The sequence below is a fragment of the Pistacia vera genome, unplaced genomic scaffold (genome assembly GCF_008641045.1).
Source record: "Pistacia vera cultivar Batoury unplaced genomic scaffold, PisVer_v2 Contig418, whole genome shotgun sequence".
In the NCBI taxonomy this organism is placed as follows: domain Eukaryota; kingdom Viridiplantae; phylum Streptophyta; class Magnoliopsida; order Sapindales; family Anacardiaceae; genus Pistacia; species Pistacia vera.
Window position 1 is genome coordinate 84,871 of NW_022196244.1, and position 13,809 is coordinate 98,679.

General features: G+C 36.2%; 4 protein-coding genes across 5 annotated transcripts; 2 read left to right on the plus strand and 2 right to left on the minus strand.

Annotated features, from left to right (window-relative positions):
• Positions 1-2,691: 2,691 nt before the first annotated feature.
• On the plus strand, positions 2,692-6,298 carry LOC116142725 (O-fucosyltransferase 19-like). Its single transcript, XM_031428133.1, has 9 exons — positions 2,692-2,706; positions 3,058-3,405; positions 3,989-4,061; positions 4,158-4,228; positions 4,346-4,434; positions 4,515-4,647; positions 4,740-4,972; positions 5,049-5,525; positions 5,621-6,298. The coding sequence occupies exons 1-9, from the start codon at positions 2,692-2,694 to the stop codon at positions 5,874-5,876; spliced, it is 1,695 nt and encodes a 564-aa protein (XP_031283993.1). The 3' UTR covers positions 5,877-6,298.
• A 2,047-nt stretch (positions 6,299-8,345) lies between these two features.
• On the minus strand, positions 8,346-10,983 carry LOC116142749 (fructokinase-like 1, chloroplastic). The gene is made up of 2 exons (XM_031428153.1): positions 10,080-10,983; positions 8,346-9,305 (listed from the first exon to the last, which is right to left on the minus strand). The coding sequence occupies exons 1-2, from the start codon at positions 10,902-10,904 to the stop codon at positions 8,610-8,612; spliced, it is 1,521 nt and encodes a 506-aa protein (XP_031284013.1). The 5' UTR covers positions 10,905-10,983; the 3' UTR covers positions 8,346-8,609.
• Positions 10,984-11,101: 118 nt separating this feature from the next.
• Positions 11,102-12,297, plus strand: LOC116142752 (protein transport protein yos1-like). Of its 2 annotated transcripts, none has more exons than XM_031428156.1 (2): positions 11,102-11,254; positions 11,798-12,297. In XM_031428156.1, exon 2 carries the CDS (start codon positions 11,801-11,803, stop codon positions 12,032-12,034), a length of 234 nt encoding a protein of 77 aa, XP_031284016.1. In that variant the 5' UTR covers positions 11,102-11,254; positions 11,798-11,800; the 3' UTR covers positions 12,035-12,297. The 2 variants fall into 2 exon arrangements, with proteins under 2 accessions (XP_031284016.1, XP_031284017.1); XM_031428157.1 differs by having other exon boundaries at positions 11,189-11,254; positions 11,801-12,297.
• A 359-nt stretch (positions 12,298-12,656) lies between these two features.
• Positions 12,657-13,521, minus strand: LOC116142750 (heme-binding-like protein At3g10130, chloroplastic). The gene has a single exon (XM_031428154.1). It carries the CDS (start codon positions 13,287-13,289, stop codon positions 12,693-12,695), a length of 597 nt encoding a protein of 198 aa, XP_031284014.1. The 5' UTR covers positions 13,290-13,521; the 3' UTR covers positions 12,657-12,692.
• Positions 13,522-13,809: the final 288 nt, after the last annotated feature.

The window sequence follows — 13,809 nt, forward strand, 5'->3', positions numbered from 1 at the left end:
TGGATTCATGGGCCGAAACTGGAAAAAGGGATGTGATGTAATGTCTTCCTTATGAAAAAAGCAACTCATTGGTCAGCCAATATATTGCAGTGGACCTCCACCATTTTGCGCTCAGCCCAACTGTAGCCCACCACAAAACCTCTTCCTTCCATTCTTTGACAGTTTTTGACTCCACTTTCTCACCCACCCTGTATAATTTTTTTCTTTTTTTGTGCATTCCAACGACAATATTTTGTTCATAAAATTTGAGAACCATCTTTTTTTTTTTTTTTTAATTTGGAATGGGGTGTCTAGACAGCTCTTCAAGACCCTAAAACTATTAGTCAAATAAAAATTCATGTGATCATTTCTATTAGAGATTATAAAAACTCGAATTCAGAAGATTATATTAAATCCTCCTCTTGTTTTTTTACTATCAACGGAACTCAAATTTATGAGACAGATTCTTATTTAGTCTTTTATCATATTTTTATGCTTTATTTCAGGTAATGATGTCACATTGACAAAATTCTCTTTGAAATTTGACCTTGAGCTTAAGGCATATCTTTTATTTGATTATTGTCTTAATCTGTAAAGCAGTCCCGTTAAGTCTTCTAGCTTTTGGATGATAAATAAGGTAATTATACTAAAGTTTGTTCCGGAATCAGCACAATTATCACAAAAAGCAGCTATACGGGTCCATAAAACTAACTGTTCAACCCAATTGGACGGATTTAGCACTTATTATTTGTTAATGTTTCATTAATAAAAGTAATAAAGAGAGATCGAGGCATTGCCTTTCAAAGTTTCAACACTGAAAGTTATGGATTCATCCAATTGGTGTACCCTTTTTAGTTTATAGCCTATGGCATCTTAGATTATTAACTATTAATCAATTATCAAAGCAGCCATTTTTGAATGGAAATGGAATATATATCTTGAAATGTCTTTATATAAGTATACACAGGACCACCACAGCCATAGATTAGTTAACATCACACAACAATAATGGCATTAAATTACAATCGGTGAGCTGTTTTGCAGTACAGGATTGAAGCAACACTCAGACACTAAAGAATACAGTATCAATATTTCATTCATTTTGTTTCATCTCCCATATAGAAAAACTCTCAAGGGAGGAACCCCACCTTGCCCTTCGCAATGAAAATTTGTAAGCTTCCAGGCGTTTTCGACCCACCAGCTAATTAAAGTGCTTCCACTTTCTTGTTTTAGAGATAATAATACTCCATCTGTGTGGATGGAGTTAGCACTACAATATTGAATATCCTTTTCAAAAACAAGGGCCTTCGCCTTCGTCATCTTTAAAACAAAAATATTTGTTTAAATGATAAGATAAATTAGATAATAAAGGGTGTAGAAGTCTTCTGATTATATTTTATTCAATAATTAAGGGCCGCCATTTTTGTAAAAATTGGAAGCCAAGCAAATATTATCTGTTTAAAATGATGGATGATGAAGATTCTTTTCGTTAGGTCATGCCATCATTGCAATCTTTTTTTTTTTTTTTTTTTTTTTAATGACTGAGAGCGTTCGAACTAACTTACAATACTTCAATTAATCATTAAAAACCTTAAAACTATCGACTGAGTAAGAGTTTTAATAGTTACCTCTATTAACAGTTAAAGAGAGATTCAAATTCAGAACCTTTAGAGTAATATAACCAAGACTCCTTATCAAATCACTCGACCATCCAAAAATAGTTATCGATAACAATCTTAAGCAAACCGAATCAACGTGTGCAAACAAAACAAATGGAGAAAACTTTAATAATAATTAAGGGTTGATATAAGAATAAGAATCTAACTTTTGAGGAAAGAAAGGAACTGATCTCCACTAATGAGAGATTAGACAATAACCCAAAAACAAGATAAACACAACACCAATCAAGAAAATGTGTGATCTTAATCTTTAATCATGTTAAACTAAAAAAGGATTTTGGCAAAGGTAGCTGACTTAGTGGACCTCAATAGACTGTTCACCAACCTCACTTTTGGAGCCAATCGAAGGTGGGTCTCACACTTTACAAAACGGGTCCATCTACCCGGAATGAACCATTTGATATTGTCGTTAGTTCCCGGTGCCTAACCCTGAACCACCAAAGTCGTGGACCTACTCTTGGTGGCGCAGACTGTCGGCTATCTTGGAATGGCATTACTGATTCGGTTATACAAGATTAATTAATAGAATGAAAATGATATCCAAATTCCTGATTAATATCAACTTTGTCCTTCATTTATTATTATTATTATTTTTTTTTAATGATATGCAGTGTCTAGACTAACTTACTCGTACTTTAACTAATTCTTTGAAATCTTAAAACTATCGATTAAATAAAAACTTCAATTATCACCTCTATTAACAATTGTGAGGACTTGAACTCAAAAAATCATATTAGATCATTCTTTAATTTTTTTACCATCAAAAGGATTCGCACTTGATAAACTATGTTAATCCTCCATTACTTTTTTAATATCAATCAACTTGGTGGTGGTTTTTGTCTTTCATTTATTTTGTCATACACCTTGTGATTACCTTAGGTTTTGGACAATGATTATGAATTTACACTTAATTAATTGTCAATTATCAATATCCCTTTCTGATGTGTATACTGTATTGTGCCACTTGACTTACGCTATAATTGCCTTTCTATTAGAATTTTTTGTTATAAATTTTGGAACTTAATTCCAAAACATGGCGTTTTCACATGTCAATTCAATATTAATGTTTAAGCATATTTGAATACGTTGTCATAATCTAAATTTATGCATTTGTATAAAACCTAACAAGCGAAATATTTACATGTCCATTTTTAGTATAGTTTTTTTTTTTTTGTTCTTTTGTTTTTTTTTTTTTAATATATGACTGGATGTTCGAACCAGTTTACGTATACCTCAATGAATCTCTTAAAATCTTGAAACTATCATTTGGATAAAAACTCTAATAATCATCTTTATTAACAATCGATAAAAGACCCGAACTTATAAATTCTTAAAAAATACATTTAAGAACCTCAATTAACTATTATGTCATATAAGGGATAGTTCTTTTGTAGTACAGCTGTTGGATAGTTCTTTCGTAGTACANCAAATATTCTCGTGGGTGCCCGAGACGTGGCTGTTTAAGATAGAGGATAGGATTCATCATTGGACGGATACGATGCTTCAGAGTTTGAGATTCGGACGGAGCTTGGCCCGGAAAATTGTATGGGCATTTATGTTGTTGGCCTTGGTTTCAGTTGTTTTTAAGGTTTCGTTTTTGAGTAGTTACGTCGAGATTAATGGCAAGAGTGGAGAAAATGGCCACCTCTTCTTGCAAACCATTAAAGAAGATTGGGCTTCCGCTCAGCATATTGTTGCTGAACATAATGAACCCTCCATGCCCATGCGAGTTCTGGAAAAGATATCTGTAAGTATAACAGAAATTTTTATTTTTGATCTTTTGTTTGGTTGCCCAGAAAACGGAGGAAAAACGGGTGTTTTTCTTTCTTTCTTTTTTTAAAAAAAAAAAGAAAAAATCAAAATTTAACTCTATTTTTTTAATGATTTTACATTTTTTTTTATTTTTTTTGTTTTTTATGTGGAAATGGGGATGAGTTTCTGGAAAATTTGTTAATGGTTTATGTTAAACTTTTGAGTTTTGACTCAAAGGAGGAAGTGGGTGGCCCGGAACTGGCGCATTGAATTTTATGAGGGCGGCATTTGACCGAACAAAAGTCACTGTTTCTGCCTGCTTGCTTACGATTTTTAGATGGCCGTCATTTTCCTTCATGCCTTTTCCCTGCTGATTTCACATTTATGAACATTCATATAAAGTTGCCTTTGACGTTTATTATTGGAATTTTCTGTCCTTCTTGTTGTTAGCAGAAACTTTGAGCTTTACTACCATAGTTTTCAGTATATTTTGTTTTTATCTGATCCTAATAAAACCAAATCGTTTTTAATTTTTATTATTAGTGGACTAATTTGTTTGCCTTTTCATTGTGTTTTAGACTCCGGAAATTTGGATGAAACCCAACAGCGATAATTTTTATCAATGCATAGCTCCCTCTAAGAATCAAAAAAGTATGAGCTGTTCTACTTTTAAACTTGATGATAATCATCATCTCCACACTTGAATTTGATTTCATCTGACTGTTTCAAACTTGAACTTCTTTGTAGAGACAAATAAGAACACAAATGGCTATCTTCTAGTTCATGCTAATGGAGGATTGAATCAAATGAGAACTGGGGTATTTTTTTTTTTTTTTTTTTTTTTTGCTCTTTCACAAAGCTCAATATTTTCCCAGAAATGCTTTTTCTTTTCTTACTTTGTCTCACTAATTTCATACGATAATTGACACATTCAGATATGTGATATGGTGGCTGTTGCAAAAATAATGAATGCTACTCTTGTTCTTCCCTTTCTTGACCATGAGTCATTTTGGACCGACCCAAGGTATTAATTTTAATTCAATTGCATTTTTGTTCATTTTGGTTATTGGTTCTTCATCTCATTATAATATCTCTAATCTGCAGTGATTTCAAAGATATTTTTGACTGGAGGCATTTCATGAAAGTTCTAAAAGATGATATTGATATAGTGGAGTATTTGCCATCACGCTATGCTGGGAAGAAGCCCTTAGTAAAGGCTCCCGTTTCATGGTCCAAGGTCCGGAAATACTGTCCAAACTTTGAATACATAAAAATATTGTTCTTTGTTTCTCTGTTTCTGGGATTGTATCTAAGATAATCCATCTGCAGGCTAGTTATTACAGGAATCATATGGTCCCATTATTAAAGCGGCATAAGGTGGTAAAATTTACCCACACCGATTCAAGACTTGCCAACAATGGCCTTGCATCCTCCATCCAAAGGCTTAGGTGCCGTGCCAATTATGAGGCTCTCCGGTACTCCAAGGACATTGAGGACCTTGGAAAAGTTTTGCTTGATAGACTTAGGAACAATAGCACGCCCTTCATTGCTCTGCATTTAAGGTACTATTGAAGCACCACATTTAGTAGTTTCTCAGTTGATACGTTCTCAAACTAAGTAGATATAATTTGATTGCAGATATGAGAAGGACATGCTTGCCTTCACTGGCTGCAGCGGCAATCTTACTGCTGAAGAGGCTCAGGAACTTAAGCTAATGAGGTATACTGTTAAACATTGGAAGGAGAAGGAGATAGATGGAGTAAAACGGCGACTCCAAGGGGGATGCCCAATGTCCCCCAGAGAAGCAGCTCTGTTCCTCAAGGCCATGGGTTACCCTTCCACCACAACCATTTACATTGTTGCAGGGGAAATTTATGGTAAGAATAGCATGGAAGCCTTCCGTTCAGAGTTCCCAAATGTCTTTACTCATTCCACTCTGGCCACTGAAGAAGAGTTGGAGCCCTTCAGACCATATCAAAATCGCCTTGCTGCCTTGGATTATATTGTGGCACTTGAAAGTGATGTTTTTGTTTACACATATGATGGAAATATGGCCAAGGCAGTGCAGGGGCATAGGCGATTTGAAGGGTTTTCAAAGTCCATCAACCCTGACAGGTTAATCATCTTTCTTAGCTTTTAAAGGGTGTTTTTTTGTTTGTTTGGAAATTGGAACCTAAAGTACTGACCACTGTTGTGTTTTATTTTTTCAGGCAAAATATTGTTACACTTGTAGATCAATTGGATGCGGGTGAAATAACTTGGCAAGAGTTTTCTTTGATGGTTAAAAGTTTACATTCAAACAGGCTGGGAGCACCGTACCCTAGACAACCGGGAGACTCACCCAGGCATGAGGAAAATTTCTATTCAAATCCTTTTCCTGGTTGTATCTGCAACAGGACTCGGGAACAAATTACCAGCCTGAACCATGAGAAGATGTTGAATGCAAGAGCTGCATCACAAAAATAGAGTGTTTTTTGGCAAGTATAAATGTGGCTCACACTTGGATTACACAAATCCGTTGCTTAGTAGGTGGCTGGTAGTATGGGAGAATTCGAAATTGACTTGCATTTTGCCGGAGAATGTAGCAGCCGCAAGCAGGGTCCAGAAAGTTTCTAAGACTTCTCATATTCGGAGAATGCTAGTTTTAGTTTTTGTTATACGGAGAGAGGACCAATCCTGCAATTAGGAAAGCAGAAAAGGTCATGTATAAATCTGAGAGAGATTAGTTACAGAGGAATAGAGAGAACATACGAGATACAAAATCCCTGTTAGTTATAGCATTCCATTTATTTATTATTCTTTTCTTAATTTGGTACAACCAAATTAGGCAAATTTAAATGTACCATTCGATATTGTTCATAATAGAAATTATTATATTTTTCTCCAGATATTCTTTGATTTTTTATCATTTGCCCATTTGCAGTTTGGTATCTTCGCTTCAATTAAAGAAACAAAATAAGTTTTAACATTTAAAAACTAAATAGATTGAAATTTGAAATCTGGGCAAATGGCAATACTTATCACAAAAACAAACCCATCAAGGCAAGAATCAATATTAAAGTTATTGGTATTTGACGTTTGGCACTTGACAGAGACAGATTGATAATGGACATAGATAATGGACAGAGGCCTAACCAGAACGGGCAACAATTATGACCATCTTCGCCTTAATGGAAGACTTCATATGAATGTTAACGACAAAAATAAGATAAAGCAGGCCATTATCTCACCAAAAGGACTTGTCTTGTTAATATCAGATAGTGGAAGCCATTGAAATTTCAAACAAACATCATTTATGCGCCACTAATATTACTATCTTAGCGGGAGAGCAAGAGCTACAATCGTCAAAATAAAGTCGGATATCACTAAATTCAAAGGTGGAAAATTAGGTTAACATTTGTGTGGCGTTTGGTTGGGGGTTACGTGGGATTACTGGGGTTAAGTCATCTTATATTACTTAATTATCATGTTTGGTTATCAAGTAATATAAGATATCGGTAATCTTCAAATACTAATAGTGGTTATTATTGGTAATATTGAAGGTAATCTGATTATCTCCATTTTCTTAGATATTCTAAGATTACCAGGGTAATTTTTTTTTTTTTGTTACAATTTTATTCCTTATTAATAAAATTTTAGGAAAATAATGCCCTTATTTTTAAATTTATTTACACAAATATGTCTTTTACTATTTTACCCTAATTAATTAACTTTTTAGACAAAATTACCCTTGAATTCAAAACAAATTGCAGCCCACCCAAGCCACCACCCCCACCCACCTGCCATTGGAACGACGCACGGAAGGCCGAAAATGGTCGTGCACCGATATAACCATTTCCAGCCAGATATCTGGCTGAAAATGGCCAGATCGTACCAGATTTGGCCGTTGACTGCCAAATCAACTGATTTGGCCGTTAACGGCCATCGATATGGCCGTCGACGGCCACATCTGTCACGTCTGGCCATTTTCGCCCAGATCTCTAGCCGGAACTGGCCATACGACGCATGGAGGCCATTTCCTGCCTTCCGTGCACCATTAGGTTGCCGACGGCCTGCGATGGTTGCCAGCAGCAGGCAGTGGTTGGGTTGATGGGAGTGCTTTGTTAATTTTCCAAACTTTTATTATGAGTTTGTTTTTGCTAAATTTTTAAATGCAGTGGGTTATAATAATCCAAATAATAATCAATATTAAAAAATAATATAATAATAATATTTAATTAAAAGACAATTCAGTAATTTAAATAACATACTTACCAATTTATTCATTCCAACTAAATATATTAATATAACATACCTACTAATTAACTAAACACATTCTCCTAAAGATTCTTAGTAATCTTTAAGGTAGTCTAATTTTCCAATAATCTAACATTCTTTAAACCAAAGCCCCCTCAGAGTATGTTGCCCCTTCAAACATGCAAATCACTAAATCAGATCTACTGGTTTCCATACTGAGCAAAATCCGTCTGTAGCAATCACTTTCTTCCTTAAATCTTTAGGTAATTAGGCCATACGATTTTCCTTAACATATCAATAATAGGAGCTGAAAATCCAGCATATGCAAAGAATTAACTCGTTGGAAAATATTCATTGAATAGACAGCCAGAAAACTACTTTAAGAAATCCAGTTGTATCAAACGACTTAGGAAAAAAAAAAAAAAAATTTCCTACACCAGGAATGCCCGAAGAATCATGACATTGTTCGTTGTGAGAATGCATGCAAATTTTGGCAGGCACAAAAAGGGCCCGATATAGGGAAGTTCTTCCCAGTGGCTTATCACAATCATACTGGAGGCAAGTTCGGCTAAAATTTTGTCATTCTTACAAGATAGAATTCTGAAACAAATTTCCTGGGTTAAACGACTGGAAAATCTGGCTGTTAAAAGATACATTGGAGACACAGAGAGATAGAGATTGAGAATTGGGAATTGGTCAGAACATAATAATAAATTTCAATTACAAAATGAATAGTGTACAAACCATTCCTGGCCTACAAAACTTATAATAACATCAAATGCTAACTTATCAAATAGTACCTCAAGACGTGGATGGAACTCAACAGAGTTCGTAAACGTACCATTTGATGCAGCCTTTTCTACAACATGGAATCTCACTCTTCCTAATCAGATATGAATTTTCGTAGTCTGCCTGTGAACTAGCATATTGCATCCTCGCAACGTGTATATCTTTGGCTCTCAACTACCACATTGAAGGTACATAGACCTGTTCTTTCAGATTTTGAGTTGCACTTTCAGTGGGAAAACCTCTCACCCCACCAATCGTCCACTGTGCAATAATCCCTGAGGCAATTGCAAAGCGAAGCTGCCTCTCCAAAACATCTTGATCTTTAAACATCTCAGGGTAAGTAGTCAGCTTTCTCAGAACACCAGCAACTACTGCATCACCAGAACCAGTCCTATCACAAGTGAACGGCGTTATGAGCACATCTTCAGTTCCGACCACCACACCATCAAAAGAAGGGGCATAGTAATGAATCCTAAGCGTTCCATCAGTCACAAACAAAAATTTAAGTCTATCGTGCCATAATGGAGAGATTTCCTCAGGGGTATAATGATAATAATCCCGCCGCCTGTGCTTCGTTTGTTCATAATTTTCAGCATAATATTGTGGCCTGTAATTTCTTTTCCTTTCATAATACTCTTCATCCAAAAGAAACTCCAGCTCTTGCCTTGAAATCTCAATAATGTCAGCTTCATTCCAGGCTTTCTTGATCAATTCTCGTGTCTCATCACGTGATCTCCACAAAGGCAATGGCAAATTCAAGTCAAAAAATATAAGCCCCCCAAACTTCTTAGACAATGCAATTGCCTTAAAAAGTGTTGCCTCCATGGTCGGGGAGGTCAGAACTTCAGAAGTAAAGTGGAAAATTCTAGCCTGCAGTACATTATATAACAAACATTCCAAATCCAGTCAATCAACTCAGTTCATCTCAATACTTGCTTCCAAAATTTAACTCATATAATACAATCTACTAGACTGTTTCTACCATTCATACCATCTTTTTCTCCTCTGATCACGAAATTAACCTAAGAAATAATGGTAGGCATTGAATACAGGGCTTTCTAACAGTATAATTACCGAGCCAATATTTTTCAGTTTCCTTTTTATTAAACTATAGTAACCTAAAACATTGTTGTAACCTGTTGGAGTTGTCGACCACTTCAGCATTGATGCGATAAGCAGACGCATTCAGGGGTGGGTTCTACTGTCTGGTCAGCGGGCGGGGGTCCTAAGGGCAGCGCCCCAAAGCCAGTAGGCGGTTTTGGGCTTTTTCCATGTATAACCGCTAAAGAATTTCTTTAAGTTATTAATTTCTTACTGGGTTTGGGCTTAGGAATAGAAATCCTTGTAAAAGTAAGTTTAGTCTCTTAAACCTAGTATTTAAACACACTTTCTCTTGTAATAAGTGATAGCAAACTTAATTGTAAAACGAGAGAGATGGGACAGGATTGAAATAATATTCACTCTGCTGGACTTATCTTACATTGGGTGAATAAGAGCAAATTTATCTCTTTATTTTGTTCAAATATAGCGTGGTAAATTAGAAGAAATCTTTGAATATACATAACAATGAATTTGAATCCTTTTTTTTAAATGCTAGTTAATCATAAAACTTAAACCTCAACTTGAATTTCTAAACTTTTTTACCTCTTTGAGGACAGCCAAGTTCAACTCAGAGCTAAGAAGTGAATCCTCAGCTGCGGCTTTAACAATCTCAGTCCTCATCTTCCCATTCTCAAATTTAATCTTCATATACGTACAACCAGTCCTTACACTCTCATCAAACTTCACGGCGCGTGTCTGCACCTTCTCTTTATTCATCATCAAAACCAACTCATCCCCGAAATCATCCGCCCCAACCTTCCCCATAAAAGCCGCTCTCCCGCCCAAACGCACGTGCGATATCGCCACGTTGGACGGTGGTCCACCCGGGGCCCTAACAAACTCCGGCGGGTCCCATTGTAGCATCTTCCACGTGGAGTAAATGTCCGGGTGCATCTGGTTGTCGTGCACTCTCACCGTAGGCACAAACTCCTTCTGTACAGCGCCGAAGCAGCAGATTAACGGAGGATCATCGTACAGAAAGTCCATGCCATCATCGTAATCTCCTAAGTCTTCGCTCGAAACTTCCATTGTGACAGTCTCTTTAGCCTCAACCGCGCCGTTTTCGTCTTCGCTTTTCTTCGAACGCCTGGTGTTCTTTGTCGAAGGAGATGACATGGCCTTCTTTTTACGTCCACGTCGACTTGGTTTCGGAGATTCAATTTCAACAGCTCCGTTGGTGTTATCATCTTCCAAATTGGATGCTTTTGGCGGGTTCAGTAAATAATAACGAGGATTCAAATTTCGTTTAAATGCATTTGGATTTCGAGATTTTTCTAGAAATTGACTGATTTTTTTGTTAGGGTTTAGAAGTAATGAGTGATGAGAGTGAGAGTATTGAAGATAAGGAAGAAGAAGAAATGTCGCCATTTGTTTAGGGTTTTTCCATGGGTTTTCTTCCTTTGTGTTTCAAAAATTTTATCAGGTTGTATTTTCTGGGCCTGAAAATCGGGCCGGGTCCACATTGGTCTTATCGACTGACTGTTTCTCTGTTTTTATAATCCAACGGCTAGTAGCTCTCTGCTTGCATGACCGAGAACGTATTTTAGCCGTTGGATTATGAATATTTGAGTCATTGACCTCATGATTATTGCGAATCGTTTTGCTTCATGAGGTGGTTTTGTTTTGCATGTTCTTTATCAAAAATCAGAAGGGTTGAACTCTCACCTCATTATCTGTTGACAGGAAGTAGTTATCTTCTACGTCTGTAATTGTGGCTGGTGAGAATTCTTTATCATCTGATCGTTTGTTTTTTCTTTTGGGAAAGTAGTCTGAACGGCTCAGTCTTGATGTTATTGTATTATTTGTTGTTATTGAAACTCATAATTCCAGATTTTTTAATTTAATTTGTATTGATTTGTTTGCTAATTCATTCTCAAATCCCTGAACCTTAAAATTCTGTTTGTGAAGTTTTAATGGTTTCCGCCTGATAAATTTGTGTTATGTTTGAAGAACTTCTACTCCTTCTGGTAAAGCTGATAAATTTGTATGTCGTTAAGCTGATAGTATACTAAAAACATTTCTTTTATTGGGAGTTCAGTAGATTAAATAAAGATTATGATGATATCTAACGAAATCAGATTTTGGAAAGTGTTCTAATGATTTGCCTTGTTCTGTTAATTGAATTGTGATGGAAGAATAATTTTTTTTTAACTTTTTTTGTGTCATTGAATGTTCCATTGAGTTTTAAACTGGAGACTTTTGTTGATTTTGACCTTATTTGTTTGTCCTGGAATTGAGATATTCAATTTATTTTTCGGTAGAAGATGGGTTTCTGGACTTTGCTGGAAGGTTTTCTGCTCTTTGCTAATGCACTGGCAATTCTGAATGAGGACCGGTTCCTTGCTCCAAGAGGGTGGACCTTGGCGGAACTCCAAGCTGGAAGAAGAAATTCATTCAAGGGTCAGGTCATTGGGCTTATACATGCATGCCAATTCATGAGATTGCCACTTATACTTTTGAATATCATCGTTATCGTAGTGAAGCTAGTCTCTGGTTAAGGTTGAAGAGTGATAACTGAGATTTGTGGCTTGTGATTTAACGCAGTAGATTGTGAAAATTTTATATCCTTTTTCTTGAGGATCGAAACAAATTCGACAGATAGTGTGTGATTTTGATGAGTTACTGAACTTAGAAGATATAAAAAATCATTTTTCGTTAAATAATTTTCATATGTTCGAACTTAAATTGCTGGTTAGACAAGGGAATAGATATTGTTCTGCAGACTTCGTTCTGAATTGATTAAATTATAGTTTTCTTGTTCCTAATTTCTGCTATACTTTGTGGGGATTGAGGTTTGCATTGAGTAGGGTCATGTTTGAACATAATGTGATATGAAAATGCAATAAACTTTTTTCAGGAAATGTTCAAATTAAACAGATTTTGTGCAATATATTTATTAGGTTTTCACTTGCAGCCTGAAGCATACATACTGACCAAGAAGAAACTAACGCAAACATACACTAAATGTGAAATATTTACATTGTTTCATTTTGTCCTGTATACAGAGTCTGAGAAATTAAAGAAATGACAGTTTAATGCATAAAACAAAGAGCTGGATAGTTTATTCAATTTGTTTAAAAACGTACTTCATCAGAACTACACATAGAACATTATACTACAAACAAATATTAAAAGCCTAGCTCCTCTGCAAATTGTTCATTCAACTGGAATCATAACCTCATTAGTCCTGAAAGAGGGCAAAGTCCAAGGTGGATTATACCTAGCCAGCAAGAACTCCCCAGTGATTTTAAACCCATCTCTCTCCAAACTCTTCTTCAGCTTATCCACTTTCTCTTCCACAACCTCATCTGTTGCCACTCCTCCAAACCTCACCACCGCATACTTTCTCTCCCCCTCCTCCCTTATCACCACCCTCTCATCCACTGGCTGCGGCGCCTCCTCTGCCTTCGTATACTTGTCCGGCAAAATAAACTGCATGGTCACCATCTTCGTCTCATCTCCACCAGCCGTTGTCACCACAGGGGCTGTCATGGCAATCTTTTCTGATTTAGTAATGACTGGAGCTGTCATAGCAATCTTTTCAGGCTTAGTGTTCTGCGGATTGCCTAAGGCTCCAATGTAATTAGCCAACACTGAAAAGCCCCCATCTTTGTTGCCCTTGAATTGAGATGGCTCGTATGTGACTTGGGCCACAACCGAGGGTGCATATTTGCGGATTTCGTAATCTGCAGTAGATTGAATCACTTCGAATTTTGGGGTTTCGACGCTTATTTTCCCAAAAACCATACCCATGTTGATGAATCTAGTTGTGGTCTTAGTGAAGACTGAAAGGTGGCTAATTCTACCAATGGTGAGAATCTATTTATAGAAGCATAAAAGGAAACGTAGTGAAGAAGAGAACTGCCGCTTGAATCTGGACTTATCAGGCTAGATTTGTCTAAACGTTATTTCTTGGGAAGGAGGTTCGAGCAGACGTTTTGCATTTGTGGCGTGAATTGGAGACGACGTTTGTGGCCATCATCTATCCACGACATCAATGGGACAATTCTTTAAACTTACCTACTTAGGATTCTTCAAATTAGAGAATTTAGCCTATAAATTTGAGAAAAATGAACTCATAATATGTCAGCAAAATTCGCTGTAGGTATCATATAATCGAGGCTGGATTGTAGATGCGAGATGAATACCCAGAATTTTTACCATACTTCAAAATATAGTCTTTCTTTCTTTTTTCTTTTTTTTTTTTCCGTTGTTCTCCATTAGAATTTAGTACTGATGCTTCGGCCTAAATTATTTTTTCCATAAAGCCTCT